The 23,180-nt window shown below is 54.6% G+C and overlaps 2 protein-coding genes across 6 annotated transcripts in view; one reads left to right on the top strand and one right to left on the bottom strand.

Moving 5' to 3' along the window:
* Positions 1-19,832, top strand: part of SZT2 (SZT2, KICSTOR complex subunit) — a 52,767-nt gene extending 32,935 nt beyond the window's left edge. For 2 of the 5 annotated variants that reach the window (XM_027683274.1, XM_027683272.1), the window contains exons 46-72: positions 84-195; positions 650-768; positions 1,261-1,425; positions 2,030-2,114; positions 4,007-4,195; positions 4,318-4,515; positions 4,873-5,042; positions 5,229-5,395; positions 5,753-5,850; positions 6,668-6,800; positions 6,910-7,037; positions 7,333-7,463; positions 7,933-8,115; positions 8,562-8,832; positions 9,014-9,093; positions 9,436-9,561; positions 11,323-11,528; positions 11,650-11,743; positions 13,096-13,176; positions 13,565-13,639; positions 14,553-14,766; positions 15,031-15,214; positions 15,517-15,639; positions 15,894-16,395; positions 16,714-16,830; positions 16,930-16,998; positions 19,150-19,832. In XM_027683274.1, coding sequence (XP_027539075.1) covers positions 84-195; positions 650-768; positions 1,261-1,425; positions 2,030-2,114; positions 4,007-4,195; positions 4,318-4,515; positions 4,873-5,042; positions 5,229-5,395; positions 5,753-5,850; positions 6,668-6,800; positions 6,910-7,037; positions 7,333-7,463; positions 7,933-8,115; positions 8,562-8,832; positions 9,014-9,093; positions 9,436-9,561; positions 11,323-11,528; positions 11,650-11,743; positions 13,096-13,176; positions 13,565-13,639; positions 14,553-14,766; positions 15,031-15,214; positions 15,517-15,639; positions 15,894-16,395; positions 16,714-16,830; positions 16,930-16,998; positions 19,150-19,293 — 4,164 coding nt within the window. In that variant the 3' untranslated portion in view covers positions 19,294-19,832. The remainder of the gene's footprint in view (positions 1-83; positions 196-649; positions 769-1,260; positions 1,426-2,029; positions 2,115-4,006; positions 4,196-4,317; positions 4,516-4,872; positions 5,043-5,228; positions 5,396-5,752; positions 5,851-6,667; positions 6,801-6,909; positions 7,038-7,332; positions 7,464-7,932; positions 8,116-8,561; positions 8,833-9,013; positions 9,094-9,435; positions 9,562-11,322; positions 11,529-11,649; positions 11,744-13,095; positions 13,177-13,564; positions 13,640-14,552; positions 14,767-15,030; positions 15,215-15,516; positions 15,640-15,893; positions 16,396-16,713; positions 16,831-16,929; positions 16,999-19,149) is intronic. The other 3 variants (XM_027683275.1, XM_027683273.1, XM_027683276.1) reach the window with 2 other exon arrangements.
* A 584-nt stretch (positions 19,833-20,416) lies between these two features.
* Positions 20,417-22,935, bottom strand: HYI (hydroxypyruvate isomerase (putative)). Its single transcript, XM_027683282.1, has 7 exons — positions 22,812-22,935; positions 21,746-21,860; positions 21,553-21,631; positions 21,324-21,373; positions 21,063-21,132; positions 20,735-20,869; positions 20,417-20,547 (listed from the first exon to the last, which is right to left on the bottom strand). The coding sequence occupies exons 2-7, from the start codon at positions 21,848-21,850 to the stop codon at positions 20,459-20,461; spliced, it is 528 nt and encodes a 175-aa protein (XP_027539083.1). The 5' UTR covers positions 21,851-21,860; positions 22,812-22,935; the 3' UTR covers positions 20,417-20,458.
* Positions 22,936-23,180: the final 245 nt, after the last annotated feature.

Here is a 23,180-nt window from a genome sequence, read left to right as displayed (position 1 = left end):
GGGTGGCTTCTGCCTGACCTTGCTGAGAGCCTGGTCCAGTGATGGATCTGGAATTCATATGGAAACTGGGTTTGCTTCTCCAGGGTTCTCGTTCCTCTCTGGACACAGCCTCATGCCGTAGTGTGGACTCTGCCCGCCCTGTGGGACAGATAGACAGGCACATCCAGCTGATGGTCCATGGTGTTGCCCCAGCAGGTATGTGTTATAGAACCTGGCAGCAGACCGACTGTGCTGATGTAAAGCAGAGGAATAGAGCTCTGCTTCCTGTCTTCTTTGCTTGAAGAACAGAGGAAGTATCTCTCTCCTGTACAAGCTGCTCTTCTTTAGCCCAGAGCTGCTCTCTCTTCTGTGTGGGTGAAAATGTAAGGAAAAGATCCACAGCCCACAATGAAACCTCCTGCAGACTAGGTGGCTTATGCCAACTTTCCCTATGCAGGAGTGCATGTCTTTGCCTACTGCACCAGCAGTCTTTTATGATCATGAACGAATAGAAAAAGATCTCTGAAGAAATTGATGGTGAGGAAAGTCATGATCCCTGTGGGAAGTGAGTGTGAGGGTGGTTACATCCTGAATAGGGAGGGAGGGATGGCTCTGGCCATTCTTACAGGATGGGGTGAAGAAGCTGCTTGTACCTCTGCTTACTTGTCAGGGCCCGAGATCACAGACGAGCTGGTGAAGGTGCTGCGCAGGCGCCTGGACGAGGCCACCCTGGATATCATCACTGTGATGCTGGTGCGGAACTGCAAGCTGACCCCAGCAGATGTGGAGGTACCTCACTGCTTATCCACTCTGTTCATCCCAGAGACCAGAACACTTTCCTGCATTTTTACCTGTCTCAGCCCCTCCTGCCCCAAGGAAAACCAGGACAATTTGCTGCATCCTGTTCCCTGCTGCATCCTGTTCCCTGCTCCAGTGCTTGGTCAGGCTGGTGTTCACTGAGATATGTACTGTGTGGGTGGTAGCATAGGTGGGATATCCCCTTTGCTGGGTTTGCAGCGTGGCAGGGCTTCCCTGTGAGTACCCCTGGAATGTCTGCCCACATCTTGGTGCTGTCCTGTGCAGGGCCAGGAGTTGGACTTCAATGATCCTTGTGGGTCCCTTCCAACTCAGGATATTCTCTGTTCTGTCTCAGGGCGCTGTGTATGGGTTCTGCCCACCACACTCGCCCTTTGCAGAGCCAATTGTCATAATTTGTGTTAGTATTAGAGCCCCAGGGCATCCTGCTAGTCCCAGCTGAGTTTTAAAACCTTCTGTGTGCAGTTTATCCAGCCCCCCGGGACACCACCCACAGAGGTCCTGCAGTTCACGCTGCCGCCCTCGGCCCTGCCTTGGCTGCACGCCGTGGCCTATTACCTGCGCCAGAACCTGCTCATCTTCCTGCACACCCCCAAGTACACGGACAGCAACGTGGAGCACCACTTCAAGGTGAGGAGGGCTGGGAGTCGGGACAGCAGTCTGCCCAGCCTCTGCCTTTTGCCAGGGGCATTTGTTTTGGCAGCCCAGACACCATGTTCCCAGCTCTGCCATGTAGGGTTAGGAAGAACCTGACGCTAAATCTTGAAGCCTTGGGGAGTTTTACAGGACTGAGCATGTCCTGATTAGCCTGGGCAGGCCTTGCTTTCATACAAGCGATCACTTCTGTGCAAAAAGCAGCAACCACAAAGCTCGTGCCCACAGTCATCTCCCAGGAGCATGGGAGAAGATCGCCTTTTAAAGCTTAACTGGTTCCCTCAGATCTAAGGACTGAAACAGCAGGAATCATAAAAATTTGAGAGCAGGTACCGACTCCTCAGCGTGGCCATAGCAAAGATAGAGGGTGAGGCCAGATGTATAGTGCCACATAACTGCAGAGAGCTGTAAGGGGTTCCTTCAGCCCAACAGTGGCAAAGGCTGTGTTGGCAAGTGTTTCAAGTAGGTCTGGATTTGCTTGCTGCAGGTCTGGGGATGAGCTGTGCGCGTACATGGGCCTCTGCTTCCAGTTAAGGCAAGTTCCCTAATCTCTGTCAGTATTCCTCCTTGTTCTCCCTAGCATTACTTCAACCACAACGGGAGCATCCCTGACCAGGATCTCTATCTGTACAACAAGCCGGGTGGCCAAGGCACTGGTGGAAAAGGTATCGTGCTCAACTCTTCTGAAACAGGGTGTGGGGCTGTGCCCTGGGGAGCTGCTTCTCATGCTGGAGAGTTATGAGTGACTGAGGAGGGCAGTGCTGTGGTTGTGTGTTCCTCTGATGGCTGGAAGGTGGGTGAGGTGTGTGCCTGAGGGACTGCACACCTCTGCGTGTGTGGTGGAACAAACTAAGGCCTCCCACAGAGCAACTTGCTAAACTTGACCTGCTGCTGCAAGAAGCAGCTCTAGATTGCAGTAGCTGTGGGGCAAGACACAATGACACCTCCATGTGGAGCACAGAGAATCCATGGGGCTGGAGGGGACAGGGAGCAGGGACAGTTGTTGTAGGAGCCTTGCTGCAAAGGGAAAGCAGGCAGCGTGTAACTGAACAGGGGCTGTGTGGCAATGTTCTTGCTCTTTTCTCTGGAATGCTGGAGGAAGGATTGGATAGGACCCATCCTGCAGCAGGCTGTCATGTCATTTTTTGCCCAGGCCATGTGTCTGTCACCTGGCCATTGTGTGTCTTGTGCCCCTCGTGCACTGTTTGAATGTTCTTCTGTTGTGTAGGTACCATGTCGGACCTTGTGCAGCACCTCTTTCCACTCTCCCACTTCCAAGGTAGCACCTGTGGCTCCAAGTTTTACTCCGGGTCCCTTTCCCATGCAGCTCCCTGGCCCCTCTGGTCCCTGCTCTTCTTGTTTTCCTTGTGTTGTGGCTTCAGCTCTGACTCCTCCGTTTGTTTGTGCGTGTGTGTCCATTTAGCTGAGCCTCCTATTTCTTGCTGGCTGGATAAATGAGCAAACAGAACCTGCTGCCCTGAGGTGGCAGCTCTGCAATTCCCAGCTACTGGGGGTCTGTGTGCTGCCCTGTTAGCTTGCAAGCAGTGACCTCCAAAGTACTGCATCATTTTTCCCACAGGTCCAAAGAGGCATCTCTTTCCTGAGGAAGACAGAAATCGTGATGTTTCAGCTGCTGTGGCACCTGAGTGCTGGCTTAGTCAGTCAAGGGGCTTTGAAAGGGAGTGGGAACACCCAGGGTTACAGTGTAAGGTTTGGACCTCACAGCTGCTTCCGTGCTGCTGCTTCCCTGATGCCCTTGCCGTTGAGCTGGGCCATGGGCAGTCAGCTCTTGTTTCTGCTCTTTCTCCTGTGCGGCCCAGGGCTCACAGCATGTGGGCTGTGGAGCAGGAACCACAGTGCTGATCTGCATCTCTGAACTGTCCTGGTGTGTGTCCGTAGGGCTCAGCATAGAGAGGCGCCAGGCAGGGTCTGAATTTTTCTCTGCAGTGACTCCAGGCTAATACCAGATGTCAGCCTGCCTTGTCCCCAGTCCTGCTGTTGGAGCGCATGGGGAAGCACCTGATCTTGTCCGGGTGTACAGTGAGGAGGGGCCTGTGAGTGTTTTCTGCGACAAGGTGTCATGTCTGCAGGGACTCGAGGTCCTTCACAACCTGGAAAGGGCTGCTGAAGAGTATCTGGGCTCTGTACTCTGCCCATTAAGAGGACAGGGATGGTGAGCCCCATCCTGGATCAATCTGCATACAGGTCCTCCTGGTGCTAATGGAGATACTTGCTTCTTGCATATGGGACTGGACAACCCAGGAATCTCCTGCAGGACAAGGCAAAATCTGCTGTGATTCTACAGGAGTGAGATTCTTGGAATGATGGGGACACCCTGTGCCAAATGTTGTGCTTCTTACCCTGGCTCCCCACAGGCACAGCCACCCTCTGCTTCCCTGGCTGCTTCCCCTCCTGTGGGCCCTGCCTGCCATGTGACACTGTGAAACTTAAGGGGACATGACGATCCCAGCTGTGGGGTGGCAAGGCTGTAGGCAGGCGTTGTAGGGGTGTACTTGGTGCTGGATTGATGGAGGCTGTCTCGGGCCTTGCCCTGCAGGAATCGCGTGCATCGCACTGACATTTGTGGATGAGCACGGCAGCCCCACCTTGCTGCCCCACGGGGAGAGGCCTGACCCTCTGAAGCTGCTTTCCTCCTCACCCATCGTGGGCCTGCTGCAGGACACCGACTTTGAGAGCCTCACTGCAGTCAGCAGACACCAGCCAGGGACTGACCCCCTGCCTTCAGGTGGGCAGTGAAACAGGCCATCAGCTGCCCATCGCCTGCTGCCTCCACATCCCCTGGGGCACCTGGGAGGGCTGGTGAAGGCAGGGTTGCAGAGCCATGCAGGACTTACCCTTTCCCCACAGAACCCTGCGTGCTGGTGCGCCTGGATATCTGGGAGAAGGGCAACATCAGCCTGCTGCAGCTGTCGGAGAAGCTGCGCGGGGCCCTGCGTCACGCGCTCTGCGACGCCGTCATGGAGTTCCTTGTGCTGCCAGCCCCGCTCTGCGTGGAAGCCGCCTGCCCCCTGAGTCCCACAGACCTGGAGGACCTGAGTTCTGCGGGTGAGAGCCCGGCCAGGATGGTCCTCTTGAGCCTCCAGCCAGCCTTGCTCCTCCTGCCTGGCCTGCAGAAGCTTGTCTGTGCTGGGGGGAGTCAGGTTGGGCAGGCCGGGAGGGAGGAAGCTGCTCTCCCCTCTGCAAACTGTGCTGTGTGATGTCTTGGGGAAGAAGCATCATAAACATTAGTGTTGCAAGAGGTATAATCTGCTCCCCAAGACTGAATCCACTTTGCTGGATGTTACTGAGAGCTCTCTCCCTCATCTCCAGCCAGGCTCTGGCCAGGCACAGTGGGGTACACAGGGACACCAGCAGCTTTGCAGTGGGAGGCTCTGTGGAGTCTGATTTGCTTTGTCTCCACAGGAGGCCTAAGGAGGACCATGTCAGAGACCAAGGGCCTGGCCCTGGCCAGTGGTGGGGCTGGCAGGAGCTGTCCTCCACCCTTGCACTTCACCTCTGCCCCTTCGCCCAGCTCTGGAGAGCCAGTGACACCCACGAGCAAGCTGGGACGCCGCAGCTTCTGGGACATGCTGGTAACGTTGTTGAGGAACCAGTGGGGAGCAGGGCCTGTGAGTCTTCAAGGTGTGTCAGGCCAGGAGGAATGGAGAGGAGTGATCTGGCTGGGAGTGGGAAGCCAGGCGGGCAGTGGAGACCTTGAGATCAGGGCACTGGCTGGACTGTGTACGTGCACAGCACTGACTTACCCCTTTCGCCCCTAGAGCAAGGCAGAGTCCTCAGAGCTGGGCAGCCCCAAGACTACTGATGACATTGTGCTGGAGAGGCCAGAAGAGGCTCGCACGAGGCGGCGGCACAAGACTGAGAATGTCAAGCAGCACCTGAGCCAGGATCGGGCCACAGCCACAGCTGAACTGGAACAGGCACAGAGGCAAGCACAGCCTGCAGGCTGGGCAGCCAGGATGTTGTTCCCCCATCTCCTGTACATCACTCCACAGCCAGACATCCTGCTGGCTCTATGTGTCGTAGCCCTCTGGACCACACTCCTTTTCCCTGTAGTTTCTCCCTCACACAGACACAGAGATCCCTTCTCTGCACTGTGGGGCCCTGTGCAACCCCTGACACCCCTATGGCTACTGACCAGGAGTCACCCAGCTCAAGGATTGTATCAACCCAAAAAGGAGGCTCCTGGGGCTCTGTTCTGGAGCTGGGAGGGGGCTGCTGCACTTTGTGCCTTCCCTGCTATTGGCTGATCTGGTATAACTGTGCTTGCCTTCCCTCTTCCCAGGCGCCGAACCTGCCAGCTGGAAGAAGGGGATGTAGGTACCATGCACCCACTCTTCAATCAAACCTGCCAGCAGTGGATGGCATTCATGAACCACTTGGGTAAGTGTCTCAGGCCCCAGCTCCTCCAGGTGGGCTGGGAATGGGCCTTTCTGCCCAGAGCTCTCAGGATAAGTCCTCATGTGGCACCATCCATCTTCATCCCTTGCTGATACCTACCTGGTTACACACCCTGTCTGTCCCCAAGCCTCACCAGATTCCCATGGGTCTCAAGGCCAGCATCAGCGTTAGAAAGCTGTGACAGGAGTCCTGGCATGTGTCAGTGCATCTGAACAAAACCTGCTAAGGCCTGTGGCTATGTCTGCCATGCTCCCTGTCCAGGGCTTCCTGGACTTGGCTGCAGCAGCTTTTGGACTCCAACAGCCAACTGTGGTAGTGATTTAGCTCCCAGATGAGCCTCTGCAACATTCTCTGGAACTGTGAGGTTCCATGGCAGACCTTTACTCTTGCAGGGAGGGAGAAAGAGGAGGAGGGATGCCCTTCATATGGAGGGATTTGGGTTTGTGTGGCTGCCCTGGTTGCTGCTTTCTGGTTACCTTTCACTTTGGTGTTTGTACATCCTCTCACATTCCTGCTGGTAGAACCCTCCTCTTCCTATGATGAGGAGTAAGCTAGGGAACAAGGAATAAGTGGAGGAATAAAGCACTGTGCTCAGAGCATACAGGGAGTTTGGTCAAGGGCATACTTTTGGGCCAGAGCCTGAAACCAGCAGTTATTTCAGCCTTCTTCTTTTCCATGTAAGGTTCTTGTTCTCCAGCTCTGCCTGCCTCATGACCTTAGCCTTCTCCACTGCTCATGTGTGCAGGATGTGGCTCTGGGGCAGCTTGACACCCAATCCTACAGTACTTCTTCCATGCAGGGTGCCCGTCGGTGCAGCAGTGCTCGCTGGAGATGGTTTCCCGTTTCCTCCTGTCCTCCATCCTAGTGGAAGTGGTGAACCTGGTCACTGCCCTGGCGAGTGACACCACTGTCAAGGTGTTTGAGCAGATCTGGTGAGTTACGTGATGCACCAGCGGCTGTTTGGCACCAGCAGATGTTGATCAGCTGTGCCTCTGCTGCCGTCGCTCTACTTGTCAGCCACCTTTGGGCTCTTCTTTACAGCTACCATCGAGGCACTGCCTTCCTGCCCTATAAGCCTGGCCAGAGTGCCACCCCTCGCCCTGGCACCATCAGACACTTCATCCTGCTGGGACGCAACTTCCAGCAGTGGCGTTGCAGCACAGAACAGGGTGAGTGCCTGGCCATGGTCCCCGGGACTGGGGAGTGATGGGGGCTCTTGGGGTGGGACATGTATGAACAGGGTTCCCCTCCTTGCTGGGACAGACCCTTTGTACCCAGAGGTGGGCAGTGGATTGTCTGGTTTTGCCTCCTGAGACCTTATTCTTAGATTTGCTTGTAACAGCTTATTTCAAGATGAGTTGAGCATTACCGTGGCAAAACATCCTGTCATGCCACTTTAATGGCACGTGGAATGTAAGAGCCGGATGAGCTGGTACTGAGGGTCATAACTGTGGCTTCTTGCAGCTCACAAAGGGCTCCAGCGCTTTGAGGCCATGGAATTCAGCTCAGCAGAGAGGGGCTCTGATCCCAGCCTTGTTGGTCGAGACCTGGTGCCCCGGCAAAGGTTCCTCTTTGTGGAGATCATTGACAAAAAGGTAGCAATGGTGCCTGTGTGATGCTGCTCCTGAAAGGCTGTTCCCAACTGGCCCAGGGAAGAAAGAGTGCCTCCGCAGGCAGCCAGCCTTCCCTAGGCAATAGTCCTCCAAAGAAACAGTGCAGGATGTCTCTGTGCCACAAGCGGAGCTGCGGGTTTTCTGCAGCACTCTGGGAAGAGCCAGGGACAGCAGCCCTCACTGCCTCTGACTTTAGCTGCTGTGCTGTGGGCTGTACCTGCCCTTTCCCTGCTCACATCAGGCTGGGCACTTGAGTGCCAGTGCAAGTACCACCACCACTGCTGTGGCTGTTAACAGGAGGCTGTTGCCACTCTCCCTGCCCCAGCCTTGTCATCTGAAGCTGGCTGCAACTGCAGCAAGTACCACCCAGAACACCTGGGGCAGCCTGTGCCACCATTCAGGCCCTCTCTGAGCATGTCCTTTAGCCTTCCTTCCCCTCCTTTCTCTCCAGATGACGCTCTACACCTATAACTGGTCCCCAGACCTGGGGGCCAACCTGAACTGCTCCCTGACTCGCCTGCTGCAGTGGCAGAATGCCCGGTCCCACATCGTGCACTGCCTGCTCAGCCAGAAGCTGGGACTCTTCCACCACCACTGCTTCATGGACACACCATGGCATGAGGACAGCAAGCAGGTAGGGCACCCCCCCGGGCAGGATAGTCCTTTCTTCTTCAGGAGAGGCCTTGGCAGTTTGGGGGTCTGAGGGAGGTTGCAGGCACTTGTGTGCTTTTGTGTGCTGGTTGGCAGGGCATCCCCAGGCACTCATGTGTCTCACTGTGACCATGTCCAGCTGGGCTGTTGCTGTCTACTCTTGGAGATAGAAGTGGAAAGGGAAGCCAGGTCCTGCTGCTGGCAGCACTTACTTGTGACTGAATTATTTAGGGTGAAGGAAGCTGGGGAATGGGCTTCCCAGTGCACCATAGGGCCATGCAGGGCCTAGGCCTGCTCTTCTTGGGACTGGTAGTGGAGAAGGCTAACAGATGTCTGCAGATAGCCAAAATTGGGTTTACTCTGTTCTTGTGGTTTCTTGCTCCAAGGCTGGCAGTAAGGAGGCTTTCATGGCTGTGTCTGCTTGCTTAGGAGCCAAATCCTTTCCTGAACTCCACTTTGGAGGTGGATGCACTGATCCGGAGCCCATGTCCTCCGCCTAGCAAGGAGCAGGGTCGGCTGAGCAGCTCTGCCCGCAGCCTGCCATCTCTGCATTTCCATCCTGATGTGGTGCCCTTTGACGAAGCTCTGCGGGATGTTACCACCATCAAGCGCATACCCCACGGGCCTGACGTGGGACCTTTTGATCCAGTGGCTCAGCATGGGGCCCAGTTCCTGGAAATCAAGAGCATGGAGAGGAAAGGTAAAGCCTGCCTAATCATTTTGCTTCTGGAAAAGGGGCTCAGAAAGAGCAGAGCAGGAGTTTTGACAGGGAACAGTTCTCTGTGGGAATGGGTTATGGCCGGTTTAGGGTGGGAGTGAAGGAGAATGGCAATTCTTGTGACTGTGGCTTGATGCTCTTGTGACTGCTTTCTTTCCTCCAGAACTGGAGAAACAGATGAAGATTGAAAATCTCTTTGTCACCTGGCAGCAGAGGTCGGCGCAGTCCAACATGCCTATCAGTGTGAGTGCAGCCTGGGCAGGGGGTAGCTGGGCCTTCTTACAGCACACTGGGAGCACCAGCTTCCCTATGGCAAAGGGGAGCACTGGAACTCTGAGCAGGGTGTTATGTTGGGGATGGTGGTTAGCAGTGGAGCAGTGCTCTCTCTCCTTGAACTTTTGGGGTTGTTGGGCCCTGACAGCACACTTGGGCATGGGCTGGGCATGTCCAGCACTGGAAAGGCTGTAAAGCAGGGAGTTCCCCCATTGGATCTCCATTTGGGCAGCAGTGCAGTGTCGTGGACAGCTTGTTCCCAGCCTTGATGAGGGGTGTGTGCTGTAACCGTGCTCCTCTTGTACCGTGCAGCTGGCAGACCTGGAGACCCTGAAGCAGTCCTCACGCCTGGTTCACTACTGTGCCACCCCTTTGCTCTTTGACCCAGCCTTCCGGCAGCAAATCCAGACAGACCAGCTGGGCAAGGTGGAGGGGAAGGTGAGTGTCAGCAGGCACCAGTGGGCTTGGGCGTTGTGCACTGGGACAAGGGATGGCTTTGCAACCTTTTCCCAAGACATGGCTGCTCTGACCTCACCCCTGCATTACAGGATGAATTTGTACTCTATAAGATGGAGGCTGAGAAAATCCTTGGGTCCTCAAAGCCTTTCTCCTGCAGCCACACCATCGCTGGGGAACCCTGATTTTCTTTTCTACCCAGGGAGTTCAGGGCTGAGTCTAGTGAAGCCATCAGACAGCACTGTCTGGTACTGATCTGTTGGAGAAGCAAAACTTCCCACATGCATTCAACAGCCATACCTGGTAAACCTTTCCTGGACCCCGCAAATAGCTGGAACAGTTGAAAGCAAACCAGCTGAATCCTGAGCAGGTTGCAACCTGACAGACTCAAACTGGTGCAGATCCCACACCGGCTGTTCACGGACTATGTGTGTGTCAGAAGGGAAGAACACGCTGTTGTAATTTATCAAAATGTCAAAAGGATTCTGACAGGGTCTTTAAGCAGAGGTTGCTACAGAAATTGAGCACTCATGAGTGAAAGGGAAAGTATCATCGCAGAATGAAAACTCTGCTTTGTTTTTGGAACAGAGCAAAATGAAAATTGGTTATTGAATTTGAAGAGCCTGGCAGCAGGGGTTTCAAGGTGGTGTATTGGGTTCTGTGCCTCCGGATCATTTATTGGTACATATGAGATGCCCAGTTTTGCAGTGCAGTAGGGCTGTTCAAATTGGTCAGAACAAAGACTGCAAGGAACTCAAGAGGTACCTGAGTAGCCTATGAAATGAAAGCTATTGTGGGAGCTGGGACCTGGTTCCCGGTAAAACAGCACACTGGTGAGAAATTTTAACCCTCCTGTATTGTGCACTCATTGCAGAGCCTGTACAGAGCAGACACCTCTGTATTGAAGCTGTATTGTATCCTCTGACTTTGAAGTGGGTTTCTTCAATTTGTGAACAGTTGGATACAGCAGACACACTGGTTAGAGTACATCAGAAAGGGGTGTTAGTATAATGGGTAATATTCTAATAAGTTTCTAAAATACTTGTGTAGTAATGTCTTCGTCTGGATGGTGTGAGACCAGGCATCTTGTGGCAAAGGCACTGAACTGGAGAGACTTGGAGAAGGTCAGAGAGTACCTGGAGAGATGCCAGATAAAGGGACAGCTCTTGTGGTAGATGGAATAGATAGGCAGAAAGGCAGATAGAAACACGTAACAAAGCTGCAGGCTTGAAGTAGAGAGATGAAGAAAAGAAACCTTAGTCTCTCACAGCACAATGAAGAGGAGTATTTAAGACATCCAGAGGAGGATTCAATATGTTTAAAAGGAAACACTATTCCTTTTCGGTACTACTGAACTCCTAGTAGATCTTGAGAAGTCAGCAGGAATCATAAGGGGATTGGACTCATACCATGGCAATAGGAGCTGAAGCTCTGTTGAGCTTTGCATGAAGCAGCTGTGAGCCACTAACACTTTGTGAAACCTGTTCTCTGGGGACAGATGTGAATTTTCCCCTTCTGCCAGGTCACCTTTTCCTGCAGGCTGTTGCAGTGCAGTTATGTCAGTCCATGGCTGGGTAAATCTTGCATCTTGCATTTTGGCACACACAGTGGCAGTGTTTGGGGAAACAGCTGTTAGTGCTTTCTGGCAGAGAGAGATCTGCCCTCTGCTCAGCCAGGGCACCTGGTGTCATCTTTTGGGGCCAGTCACAGCAGGTCTCCTTAGGAACTTATTTTCCCTTCCAGAAGCGCCACCGCTCCAATGACTCCACAGCTTCGGGGAGGGACCGCAGCCACAGCTGTGACTCGGCGGAGTCGCTGCCCTGCAAGGTGAAGGAGGAGCCTTGGCTGCAGGAGATGTGCAATGCCTTCTTGCAGCAATACATCCAGTACCTGCAGAGCATGGGCTTCATTCTGGTCCAGGTGCGGCCACCCTCACCTACCACTCGCAGGTCAGTGACATGCTGGGAACCCTGCTGTTGGAGAAGAGCCAACACACTGAGCTGTGCCCTGGTTTGACACAACAGGAGATCTTGGCTCCCTGCTCAAGGCTGTCTCTGCTCTCATTTCCAGTAGCACGAGCCGGATCCGAGCTCTGGCAGCAATGGGTGTGGAGGGGAGAGGGTCCTTTTCCTACACAAAGCCAAAAACCGAGGGGAGCCCAAAGGTGAGTGTATGTCTGTACAAGGGTTGGAATTAGGATGGAAGTCAGGCTGTGGAGTGGAGAAGTCTGGTTGACTTCAGTTTCATGCAGAAAGGATGTGAGAGGGCAGAGAAAGCACTAAAGCCAAAAAAAAGTCTGTCTAGGCCAGCATCACCTTTAGGATATTGGGTCAGATGAGACCTCCTTGCCCTCCTGTGTGTCCTTCTGCAGGCCTGAGAGAGCTTCCTGGGACTGGGTGGAACTAGCACAAATCTCTCACCCCTCAAGTTGGATGGGCTCAAAAGAGGAATAGGGTGACCTGGGGTCAGGACAGCTGCCTTGGGTGGGAATCTGGAGGTTTACCTGTCAGAGAATCCTCAGCATCTATGGTTAAGGGTAACTCTGAGACAGAAGGATCTTTAGTTAAAGTGAGGTGAACGCTGAAGTGGAAGAGGTTAGAGAAGAAAAGCCTGGAATGGCTCTACTGTGACTCATGTCTAAAGAAGTGGCAATTTGGGAGGAACGGGTCAGAGCTCTACCAATTCTCAGCTAACCTGGAAAGGGATTGACTTTGCTGTCTTAATCAATACAACACCTAGACACCAATCAAACAAAAGTGTTTGGAGCCAGTTTCAAAACTAAAAGGAGTGTTTCTTTGAGCAGCAGATAATGGTCATCATCAAAAGGTTTTGTGAACACCAAGAGCTTACATGAGTTTGGTGAACATGAGCTTACAAGACAGAATAGGCAAGTTCCTGGAAGAGGAATCCACTGGAATCTCTAGGAAGGCAGAAACCACCTGTGCCTCATTTGATCACCCAGGATGATGGGAGCACATAGCATTTACTCATCTTTTCTGATATTTTATTGGCACCTGCCTTTGGCTGATGTTGGTGCAGGACTGTGGATAACACCATGCAGTTGAAATGAGGAGAGAGCAGTCTGCTGGAGCAACTTAAGACTGAATGAACTTGCTGGCAGCTAAACTCTGTGAGTCTAGACTGGATGTCTGTGACAGCTGCTGTGTCAGGCAGATGGGATGGTCTGGGGAGACCTCAGCAGGGAGTGAGGTTCTGTGGACAGCATCATTCCTTGGCTAACAGTGTCCTCGAACTGTAGAGACTATAGAGACACCCTGTCCTGAGCAAGCAGGAGGTGATGGGGGCAGTGTGCTTGGTGTGCTCTCTCAAAGGCTGTTTTATTAGGTTTGTTAGGATTCTTTTCACTGTCAGCTCTGGCATGTTTGCTCTCCTCTCTCCAGTGAGATTGCTCAATTGATGAGGCTCCTCTATTTCCACCTCTGCCACAGAGCCTTGTGGCAGCCTCACACCCTGGTATGCCAGAGAGCCTCTTCAGTTTTGTCCTTCTCTTCACAGAGCACAAGCCCTGCTGTTGCCACCTACCACCTACAGAGAGCTCTTCCGGGTGGGATTGTGCTCATGGAGTTGGCCTTCCAGGTAAGAAAGAACAAGAAACAAAGTATGATCTCTGGGGGTTTGGGGACAGTCTTCAGAGGTGACAAAGGGAGTGACAAGGAGTGCAGCAGGGACACAGGATTCTTCATTTCTTGTCCTGCTTCTTCCACGTTCCTGCAGGACTGTGGATCAGCTGAGGATGATTCTGCAGGGCTCAGAACCTGGAGGAGGGGTAATGAAGGGCTCAGCACTAGTTAGGGTGCTCTGTGCTCAGCCACACATTGGCTGATCTGGCTTGGTTCAGACAGGAGGAGAGACAGAACATGGGGCGAGACTGTGGGACCCAGCCCAGAGGGTGAAGCATGGGGACTGTGCTCCTTCCCTGGAGAATCCCAAGGTCTGTTCTGTGCTCACGTGCTCTCTCCTGCAGGGCTGTTACTTCTGTGTGAAGCAGTACGCGCTGGAGTGCTCACGGATCCCCATGGGCCAGTCTGTGAACTCTCAGGTAATGGCTCTGCCAGCACAGCTGGTGCTCCTCAGAGCCAGGACATACTTTGGGGGAGGCAGTGATCTCTGGAACAGAGTGGGCATTTGAGGTGTAGAAGGTTCTGGAGAGTTCTGCTTCGTCTTTATGGAAAAGCAGAACTGGACAGAGCCTCGTGCTCTCCATGGCTTGCTGCTTGAGCAGATCTGGAGTGCTGTGAAAGGAGGTGGGAGGTTTGGCAGGAGAATGACTCTTGTCCTAGGCTGGGGAACAAGACAGAGCAGACTGGGCAGGAATAGGAGCCATTCTGGCAAAGATGACTGCTCCAGGGAAAGTCAGTGCATGGAAAGCCAGAAGCTCTCTGCTTCCCTTGAAACAAGAAAGAAGTGAAATGGGAACAGGGATCTGTGAACATAACTGGCATTAGCTACTCTTGCCCATCTCTGGGTCCAGCCACTCCACAGAGGCCCCTGTGCTGCCTCCTGCTCTCAAGGGACGTTCAGGGAGTTGGTCTTTGCCTGTAGCTCCAGAACTTGCTGGGGCTTCAGCCCTGGTGTGTCCTGTACCCCTTGGGGATCAGGCAGTGCAGAGCAGTGCTCAGCTGAAAGGAGGCTGTGTCTTCCTCCACAGCCATGTGGCTTTCAGCTCAAGGCAGGGATGAACCTTAAGTCAAAAGGGAGGCAGTGCCAATTAGTCTGTGCTGCCACTGGAGACCAGGAGTGGAGTCAGGTGTGGAAGGAGCCACCAAGCTGGATCCTGTGGGGCCAGTCCTGCAGGTCTGCTGTTTGCACTGTGCACTCGGCTTCTGGGCTGCATCCTGCTCTGAGCTGGGGCAGCTGCACTGGCTCTGCAATGCTTTGTGGTCAGCAGGGCTTCGCAGGAGGTTGTGAAGTGCCTGGTAACATTCCTGCCTTGACTCCCTGTTCCTCCACAGCTCTCTATGCTCTTCACAGAGGAGTGTGACAAGGTGCGGGACCTCATGCACGTGCATTCCTTCAGCTACGACTTCCACTTGCGTATAGTCCATCAGTATCTGCTGGGCTCCCACATGACCCTCCGCCAAGGCTACCATCTCACCAGCTTCCTGGAGGATTTCATTGCCCACCACCCCGATATCCCCAAATTTGGCCGTAACCACGTTTTCCAAGGTATGTAGTTCAAAACGTGATCGACTTGGGATTGATCGCCAGCCCATAACTTGGCAAAAGGTTTCCAAATAAACCTGACCCTTGGAGTATTCAGGGAGATGACAGGGTGAGGGTGACATGAGGGGCCAAGCTGCAGGGGAAGTCCTTGCTGCCTTGTTGTGGGAGGTGGGTTGCTCTGTCCCATGGAGTAGTTTGCAGGACACTGCTCTGCCCAGGTAAGAGGCACGGAGTGTGTCCTGTGACAACAGTGTGTTTTTCCACCAGGCACGCTGGCCCTGCCCACCAACATGATCACTGCACACCAGCTGTACAACTACATCGCTGACCACGCCAACACCTACCACATGAAACCCCTGCGCATGGCCCGACCTGCCACGGGCAGCGACAGCAAGAAGGGAACACCAGGCACAGAGCAGAACGAGTATGCACTGGTCTCTATTTGGAACAGGTGAGTGCGTCTGCTGCAGGTTCCTGGAGCTGCTGGAGATTGGTGGCAACCTGCCAGTCCTGGGGACACTGCCTCAAGGTGCCAGCAAAGCTGACTGTTCTGCACCGTGCCAGAGAGCAGTTCTGACCAGCTCTTTTGAGATGGGGGGGTGTGCGTGTGTGCTCGTGCATTTAATATTTCCCACAGCACTTCTGAGGAGTCCTGCTGTGTGGAATTCCCCATGCCCAGTAGTTCTGTTGTGACCAAGAGCTCTGGGGTAATGAAGTGACGTTCCCTTCATCTTGATGTGCTTTTGCTCCCAGCTCGGGCTCCTACAAGGACTCTGAAGGTCTGCGTCATCACGATGACTTTGATGTGTCCCTCCTGGTGTGTCACAGTGCAGCACCATTTGAGGAGCAGAGTGAGGCAGAGAGACGCATGCTCCGGTGAGCACTGGGGGCCCAGGACACCAAAGCTTCCTGGCTGGGGAGGAGGGCCCTGGGAGGGACTGGTTCTGTCTGGGACAACGCAGGGTTGTTGGTGTTGGGGGAGGATCACTGTGGGGACCTGGGCAACGTGGTGTCTGTCTGGGCAGAGAAGCAGCCTTTCTGGCAGGGACAGAGAGGCCTGTGGTTCCTTTGCAGTGCAGCTGAGAGGGGAGCAGCCCTTCCCCAGGTCACAAGTGTCTCCTTGCCCTCAGTTTGCGTTTCTACGTCATCATGACCAGCCAGCGGGAGCTCTTTCCCCGGCTCACGGCCGACATGCGACGCTTCAAGAAGCTGCCGCGCTTGCAGCGAGAAGTGCTGGAGCCTGTGGTGGGCCGGGCAGCCTGGGAGGCAGCGGAGCCAGAGACAAGCCTGGGACGGCAGCTGCCAGCAGAGCGGGAGCTGTGGCAGGACGTGGAGGACAGCAGCGAGTTCTACGCGGGGGGCACACAGGTCAAACTGGGGCCAGGGCTCTTCTACACCTCGCCGCTCTTCCCCTTGCTGGCCTCTGAGGTGGCCTCAGCCCAGAAGCAGCTCAGCAGCATGGTGCAGCTGGCCAAGTGTCACTGCCGCAGGGACAATCTCTGGAAGCGCCTCTTCCTTCTGGAGCCTCTGGCGTCCGACAAGCTGAAGCTGGGCAAGCTCTCGCTGGTGGAGCTGGAGGAGCTGCTCGATGCCGTGCATGGGAAATCCATTGCGGATGTCGACCCCCAGCTGGTGAGCAGCAGGGATGGAGTCACAGTGCACAGCAGCTGCTGTTCTGCTCGGGATGGAGTGGGGTGACAGGTGAAGGGCCTGCAGGACATGTCTCTTCCTGCTTGGTGGGAAGGTAGAGGCAGGAACGTAGCTCCTAGCTGGCCGGGGAGGGGGAGACTGCATGGACCTGTCCTTGGAGAGTGCATAGCTGTTGGTCAGCATGGCTCAGTGGGCTGTGAGGAATGCATCTGATTCGGGGTGTGAAGGCTGCTGTAGCATTATGGCTGCTGCTGCTATGGCTAGAGTAAAGCTGAAATCAGGCCTTTTCCATGCCTGCAGGAATGCTTCCTCACCATGACAGTCTCCTGGTACCAGAGCCTCATCAAAGTGCTGTTGAGCCGCTTTCCCCAGAGCTGTCGGCACTTCCACAATGCTGAAACTGGCACCCAGTATCTGGTAGGAGACAGCCCGTCACCCACCTGCAGCCTCTCTCCCTGTGTCCCTGCCCTGGGGTCTCTGTCTCCTTTCTAACGTGTGCTGTGACTCTCCTGACAGGTCGTGCTCAACCAGAAGTTCACGGACTGCTTCGTCCTTGTGTTTCTCGATTCTCATTCAGGAAAGACGGTAAGTACTTGGGAACAGAAGACCAGCTATGTTGGCTCAGGCCAAGAATCTGTCTAGATTGATCCAGCAGTGGCCAAGGGCAGGTGTGCACGAGAACCTTGTAACACCTCCCTTAAATACTTTCCCACCATCTGAAAATCTGTAGCTCAGGCCCATCCTGAGCTAGAAGTGTCCTTTTCAATTATTTAATAGCCCTCCACAGCTTTCCTTTGGTTAATTTCTTGCATCCATGATTTCCCCTGGCTTGCAGCTCCACGAGGCAGTTGTAATCTAGGTGAACTCTTTGGCTTGTTTTTGAAGCTCCTACTGTTCTTTCCATGTCATGCCCTTTTGTTCTTGTATTAGAACACAGGGAGCACTTGATCCTCTTTCCCTTCACAGGGTTGCTTTTGGATCATTCTCTCAGCTGTCTCTATTCAGGCTAAAGAGTCCTTCTGTTTTCAGTCCAAGCCAGATCACACTGGGTCTGGCTGGGAGAGTTCACCAGTGCTGTGGGCTGTTCCTACCTGGGCAGAAGGGAAGGGAACCTGCTCTGTGAGGGTCCCAATAAACCTGCAAGGACCTTTGCCTTCACTGGACTTGAGGGCAAAAATACTTTTCTTTCAGCTGTGCTCCCAGGCAGAGTGCAGGATGGGTCACAGGGAAGGCAGCTCCATGTGAGAGCAGGGCATCTACAAGAGGCTTCTGTCCACAGTGAGGCTTTTGCAGAGAATGCACCATAACTGATCCCTTTGTAAATAAATCATGCTGCATCTCAAAAGCAGGTAGGGGAGACAGAAGAGGTGGTGCCTGCTGGAAGGCTGCTCAGTGCCTCCTGCCACCTAATGGTCATAGTGTCACCTTGTGATCATCAATATCATACACCCAGACCCTCCATCCCCTCTCCTAGTGACTCCCATCTTGTAACAGAAATCCTTTGTGTTCCTCACACTGTATTTTGTGCTTAGCATTGATCCCATTCCTGTGGCCTCTCAAAACTCTCTCAGGCTTTTTTTTTTTTTTTTTTTTTGCATTATCCCAATCCTCTTTTCTATTAGTGCCTCAAATTTTATCAGCACATTCCTCATCTTTGTACCAGACTCATTAAAGTACAAGGCAACGTGAGTCCCAAAGCCTGTCCTGGAGGAACTCCCTTTGTAACCTCTCTCCAGCCTGCTATTTCCCCTTTCAGCACTGCCATCCTCACCTTATAATTTCAGCTAATTCCTATCTTTTCAGCTTACCTAAATTTCCCATGTGGCACCACATCAAATCCTTCCTGAAGCTTAGATAAGATGTACCATGATTCCTTTGTCTAGAAATATTACCTTATCAAAGAGAAATTTAGCGTTAGCACATCACTTTGGTAACACTGAGCTGCATTTCCCTCACGGTTCTTTCTCTCCCAGCCTGCTCTGAAGCCTTGCACACTGTTGGAGTTGGGTTCACAAATAGCTTTCTTTTCCCTCTTAAATGATGGTGGTGTGTTTTCTGTTCTGTAGTTACCCAGCTCTTCTCATGGCTTTACCAGTTCATTAGGGACCCTGGCTACTAACTGTGCTGCATTTCAGCTCTGGAGAACGTCCAGTCCCTGTGTCGTGCCTCCATGATGCTGATCTGAGTGCACTGAGTCACTCACAGGCTTCTTCTGCTTCAGGTCCTGCAACCTCTTCTTCTGAACCTTGTTCCCTGCTTCCCTCTGCCATTGCCCTGCCTTGTCAGTGCAGTCACTAATCAGAATGGAGCAGGCAGCACTTATTTTTAGGATTGCAGTTATTACGTTTAATCTCCTCCCCTTCTCCATTAGTTGCACTCCTACTCTTTGCCTTAGAAGAAGAAATTTCCCTCCAATTTCCCTGAAAGCCCCTTATTATGTGGAGTCAGTGGGTTTCCCTCTCCTGAGGCTGCTGCTGGGGTTGGTATAACTGCAGATGCATGAGAGCAGGGACTGAGTGGGCAAGTGCTCGCACCTAATTTCCACCAGAAGAATTGGGAGGAGGCTCAAACATGCTCTGTCACAGGAGAAGGCATTAGCTTAGTGCCATTGGCATTTTGGGACTTCTCCTAGTATTTGCCTAAAACTGCCAAAAAAAAGTGCTCACACACATGGACTAGGGACTGCACAGTGCTTGTTTGAATCCTGTCCCCTGACCCTCTCCTCCCTCTCGGCAGAGCCTCACCGTGGTTTTCCGGGAGCCGTTCCCAGTGCAGCCCCAGAACAGCGAGAGTCCTCTGCCACAGCTTGTGTCAACATATCACCACCTCGAGTCAGTTATCAACACTGCCTGCTTCAACCTCTGGACGGGCCTGCTCTAGCACTGGCACCCATTTCCTTGGTGCAACACACGTGCCAGACCTCAGCACGGCTGTGCCACGGGTGGCGATGGGGAAGAGCAGGTCTGTGAGGGGACCTGTGCTTGGGCACTGCAGGCAGTGCTGCCAGTGGCACACATGGCTACTGAACTGAGGAGCCTGGTGGGCTGGCGTGGCCCTCACGTGCTGTTTTCGGTGGGTTTGATACTGAACGACCTTGAACCGAACCACAAGGGCAGGAGCTTGGCCGCTGTGGCCTGGCTGAAGCAGAGCGACTCTCAGGGACATGGCTTTGGCGTCTGCAGGTGAGTTCTGCCTGCTGGGGAGGCATGGAGGAGCACACACAGCACTCTGGGCTTTGTGAGGAAAGACTCCTGGACTTCAGGGCTCCAGGCAGTGAGGCTGACTGCTTCTGGCCCTTTGTCTTCCTCGGGAGAGCACTGGATGGGACAGGAAAGGTGAACTGGACCATACAAAGGTTTTATGGAGGTGTACATTTAAGCCATTGGTGTATCTGTGAAATAAACTGAATCAGATCCCTGCTCAGTTGCTCTAGGCTAGGATGTGGAACGCCTCCTGTAGGGGATGCAGAGCAACCCTGGCTGGGTTTGCACCGGAGTTTCCTACTTGTTCCAGAGCAGGAGCAGCAGGATACTCAGCCTCCAGCCTGTTCCCTCGGTTCATGCAGCCTGCGAGGGTGTTTCTTGCTTCACTTCCTCCCCTACTGCAGTCAGTGCTGGGCACTGGCAACAGCCTTGATAACTGCAGTGCCTGAAAGCTCAGAGCATTTATTCCCACAACTCTAGGTGCCAGCTGGAGCTGGACTGAGAAAGCTCACACCCTTCCCCAGGATTGAATGCTCCCCTTAGTGGGGGAGACTGGAAGCCTCTCCCTGGACACCCCTGCAGCCTGGCAGTGAAGGTTCTCTATGTACCTGAAGTCACTTACAGCGGTGCCTGAGCCATCCCTAAATACAACATGCTACAGACAGCACTTGTGTAGATGGAGGTCCAACTGCTTGGGCTGACCCAGTAGGGCCTGGGGAAGGGAAATATGACATAGATGCTCCTAAAGCCACTCTAGGAATCATCCCACCTCAGTCCTAGACAAGACACGTGCTCCTCTGTTAAGCCATTGCTTTGTCTTTTATTCCCATGGTTTTCTAGTTTTACTCGGCTGTCTTGCTGGTCCCACCATGCTGCAGCCCTCGGCTCTCCCAGTAGGAGCGCAGCCAGCCCAGACCTTCCAGGGTGTCTCCTGCAGTGACAGACAAGGTTTCCTGCTGCAGCTGGAGAAGCTGAAGTAGCCTCTGTTCAGGACAGAGCTCTCATTCCCAGGTAGGGACTCTGACACCCACTATCTGCCACCCCCCAGGATCTGCCTGTTTTTGCACAGTACCCAGCCAGCTGGTCCGTGCTTGGCTCAGACCTGCAGGCCCACTCACCTTTGGGAGCATACTCGCACCCCACATAGCCAGTGTAGCCAAGGGACTCCAGGAGCTCGAAAATGTAGGGGAAGTTCAGCTCCCCAGGGCTGTCGGGCTCGTGCCGCCCTGGCACCTGTGCGATCTGGATATGACCTGGAGAGGAAATGGGAGAGGCCGTGCCCAAGGCAGCCCTACCTCGAGCCTTCTTTGGGCATAAGACAAGCTGACCCAAGAGCAGCCCCATGCCCCCAGCCAGCCACAGCAGAGCCTGGGGCAGGAGGGCTCCATCTCAAAGCCACTCCTGCTCCATGGCCACAGAGGAGCCGGTCTGGGTGCAGGGCGTTACCAATGAGTGGGAAGTACGTGTCCAGGTTGCGTGACAAATTGCCATCCATGATCTGGCAGTGAAAGAGGTCCTGGGAGGGAGAGAGGAAGAGAGAGGATGCAGCTGTTCACCTGTGAGCTGTGCTACAGGCCCTGTCTCTCTCTCTCTCCATGTCCTCAGGAGAGGATAACAAGCCCACAGCCCCTAGAACTCCCCTGTGGGCCTGTGCAAAATTCCCTGGTGGAGGGTGGACCGTGGAGATCTTCAGTGCTGCTGACTCACCAGCTGTAGCTTCAGGTTGGGCCGTCCCACCTTTTCCAGGATGGCAGCAGCTAAGGGTGCAAGAAATGAGAGACCATTGCCCCCAGGGTGGAAGCTTCACCAAGCCCTGAGACTCCCCTTCATCAACTGAGCTCCCTCAGCATCTCTGGGCTGGTAAGGCAACCTCCAGCCTTTCAGACTTTGGGGATCCTTCTCTTCCTCTGAAGGAGTCTCTAGATGTCTGCCTTACCTTGGTGCGGGGTGTTCAGATAGTAGCGAGGGTCAGTGATGCGGTTGTTAATAGGCTCCACCAGTCCAATCATGTTTTCCTGTAACACAGTAATGTCACCCTGTGGAGCACAACTTCCCTATGCCAGGCTGCTGGGGTGTTCCTGGGTACCCTAAGAGCTGCACCCCCAGAGCAGGACACGTTCCTCACTTACCTGGGCCAGGAGGTCAGCAGCATATCTGAGATTCTCAATGAAGGTGGTTTCCATCTCACCTGCCATTGCAGCCCGGTCTGCACCCAGGGGAACCCGCCCAGCCATCACATGGATCCTAGAGACACAGAGAGATCAGCCACTGGCAGCAATATACGCTATTCTGCCTCAATACACAGAGGGCTGACTTTGAACCTTTTGCCTGACAAATCTCAGACCTTGATTCTTCCCTCTTTCACCAGCTGCTTCCAGCTCTTTCACCCTGAGGTTGGTTGGTTTTGCTCCTAGTGCTGCCTCAAGGCCAGCACAGGGGCAGCTGGCATGTTGCCTCTGCCAGGGGCAGGCTGGACATGTGGTCTCACTGCTCGCTGGCTGTGAGCAGGGAGGGGACAGGGGCCCATGCTGGACTGCCCTGCTGTGAAGAGCTCAAAGGCCAGGCAAGAGCAAGGCTCTTCAGCCACTGCTGGGGAAAGGTGAACAGTGGAAAAAAAAACCTTTTCACTCCGCCTGTACAAACAGGGGGCTGGGCAGCCTCTGGCCAACCCGGTCCTTGCCATCCACGGGGCTTTGGACTGAGTTTCAACAGGAAAGAATGATGCAAAGTAAATGCAATAAAAGGGCCCCGTTGGTTTTCTGAAGGGAAGTGTGCCAGGCTAATTGCATCTCTTACGGTGTCTCTGCTGCCTCCAGGCAGCGTGGCCTCAATAAAGCAACTGTTGTAGTGTCCCAGGGGCAACGACTGGTGTAAGTGGGGAGGAAAAAGGGAGGATTATCCTGGGGACTGTTGTGCGGAGGTGGGGAAGGGAAGGGTCAGACGAGTGCCTGGCAGCTCCCAGAGAGGACACTGAGGCCGGGCCCCGCACATGGGGGTCTGCACATGGGGGTCTGCACCGCGCCGGCTCCCGCCCGATGTAGCCGAGCAGGAGACGCTGCCTGGGAGAGGCTCCGTGAGCCGGCGGCTGGAGGCGCCGCGGGGCAAAGGGCGAGCCCCGCTCGGGCGACGAGCTGGAGCAGGAGGGCGGCACAGGAATCCCGCGGCGGCCGGCGCGGGGTCCCGGCCGGCACCTACCTGTGGCAGCCCACCGCCCTGGCGTACTGCACGGCCGCCGCCAGGCCCTCCCGGAACGCGGCCTCCCGCCCGGGCACGGCCGCCAGCCCCAGCTCGCCCGCCTCCGGGTCCCCTGGGAGAGAACGGCGGGGTCAGCGGAGGGTCTTCTCCGCCCCGCGCACCCGGGGGGACGCGGCCGTACCGGGGGGCGTGTTGAGGAGGGCGATCCGCACCCCCGCCCGCTCCGCCGCGGCCCGCAGCGCCTGGGCCGGGCAGCCCGCCGGCCACGCCGCCTCCGCCGCCCCGAACCCGGCGGCCGCCGCCGCTTCCAGCCGCGCCGGCAGCGCCGGGAGCTCCGGGAACAGCCACGAGAGGTTGGCGGAGAAGCGC

This window comes from Neopelma chrysocephalum, unplaced genomic scaffold (genome assembly GCF_003984885.1).
Source record: "Neopelma chrysocephalum unplaced genomic scaffold, ASM398488v2 Primary Assembly neopelma1_64, whole genome shotgun sequence".
Lineage (NCBI taxonomy): Eukaryota > Metazoa > Chordata > Aves > Passeriformes > Pipridae > Neopelma > Neopelma chrysocephalum.
Note: the sequence above shows the minus strand (reverse complement) of the source record. Positions and strands in the feature narration are given on the sequence as shown.

Bases quoted from the DNA above. Each gene is read 5' to 3' on its own strand.
- HYI (XM_027683282.1), bottom strand. From the start codon at position 21,850: ATGGCTGGGCGGGTTCCCCTGGGTGCAGACCGGGCTGCAATGGCAGGT. The intron at 21,632-21,745 runs GTAAGTGAGGAA...ACTGTGTTACAG, and splicing joins CTGCTGACCTCCTGGCCCAG to GAAAACATGATTGGACTGGT. The intron at 20,870-21,062 runs GTAACGCCCTGC...TTTCCTCTCCAG, and splicing joins CACGTACTTCCCACTCATTG to GTCATATCCAGATCGCACAG.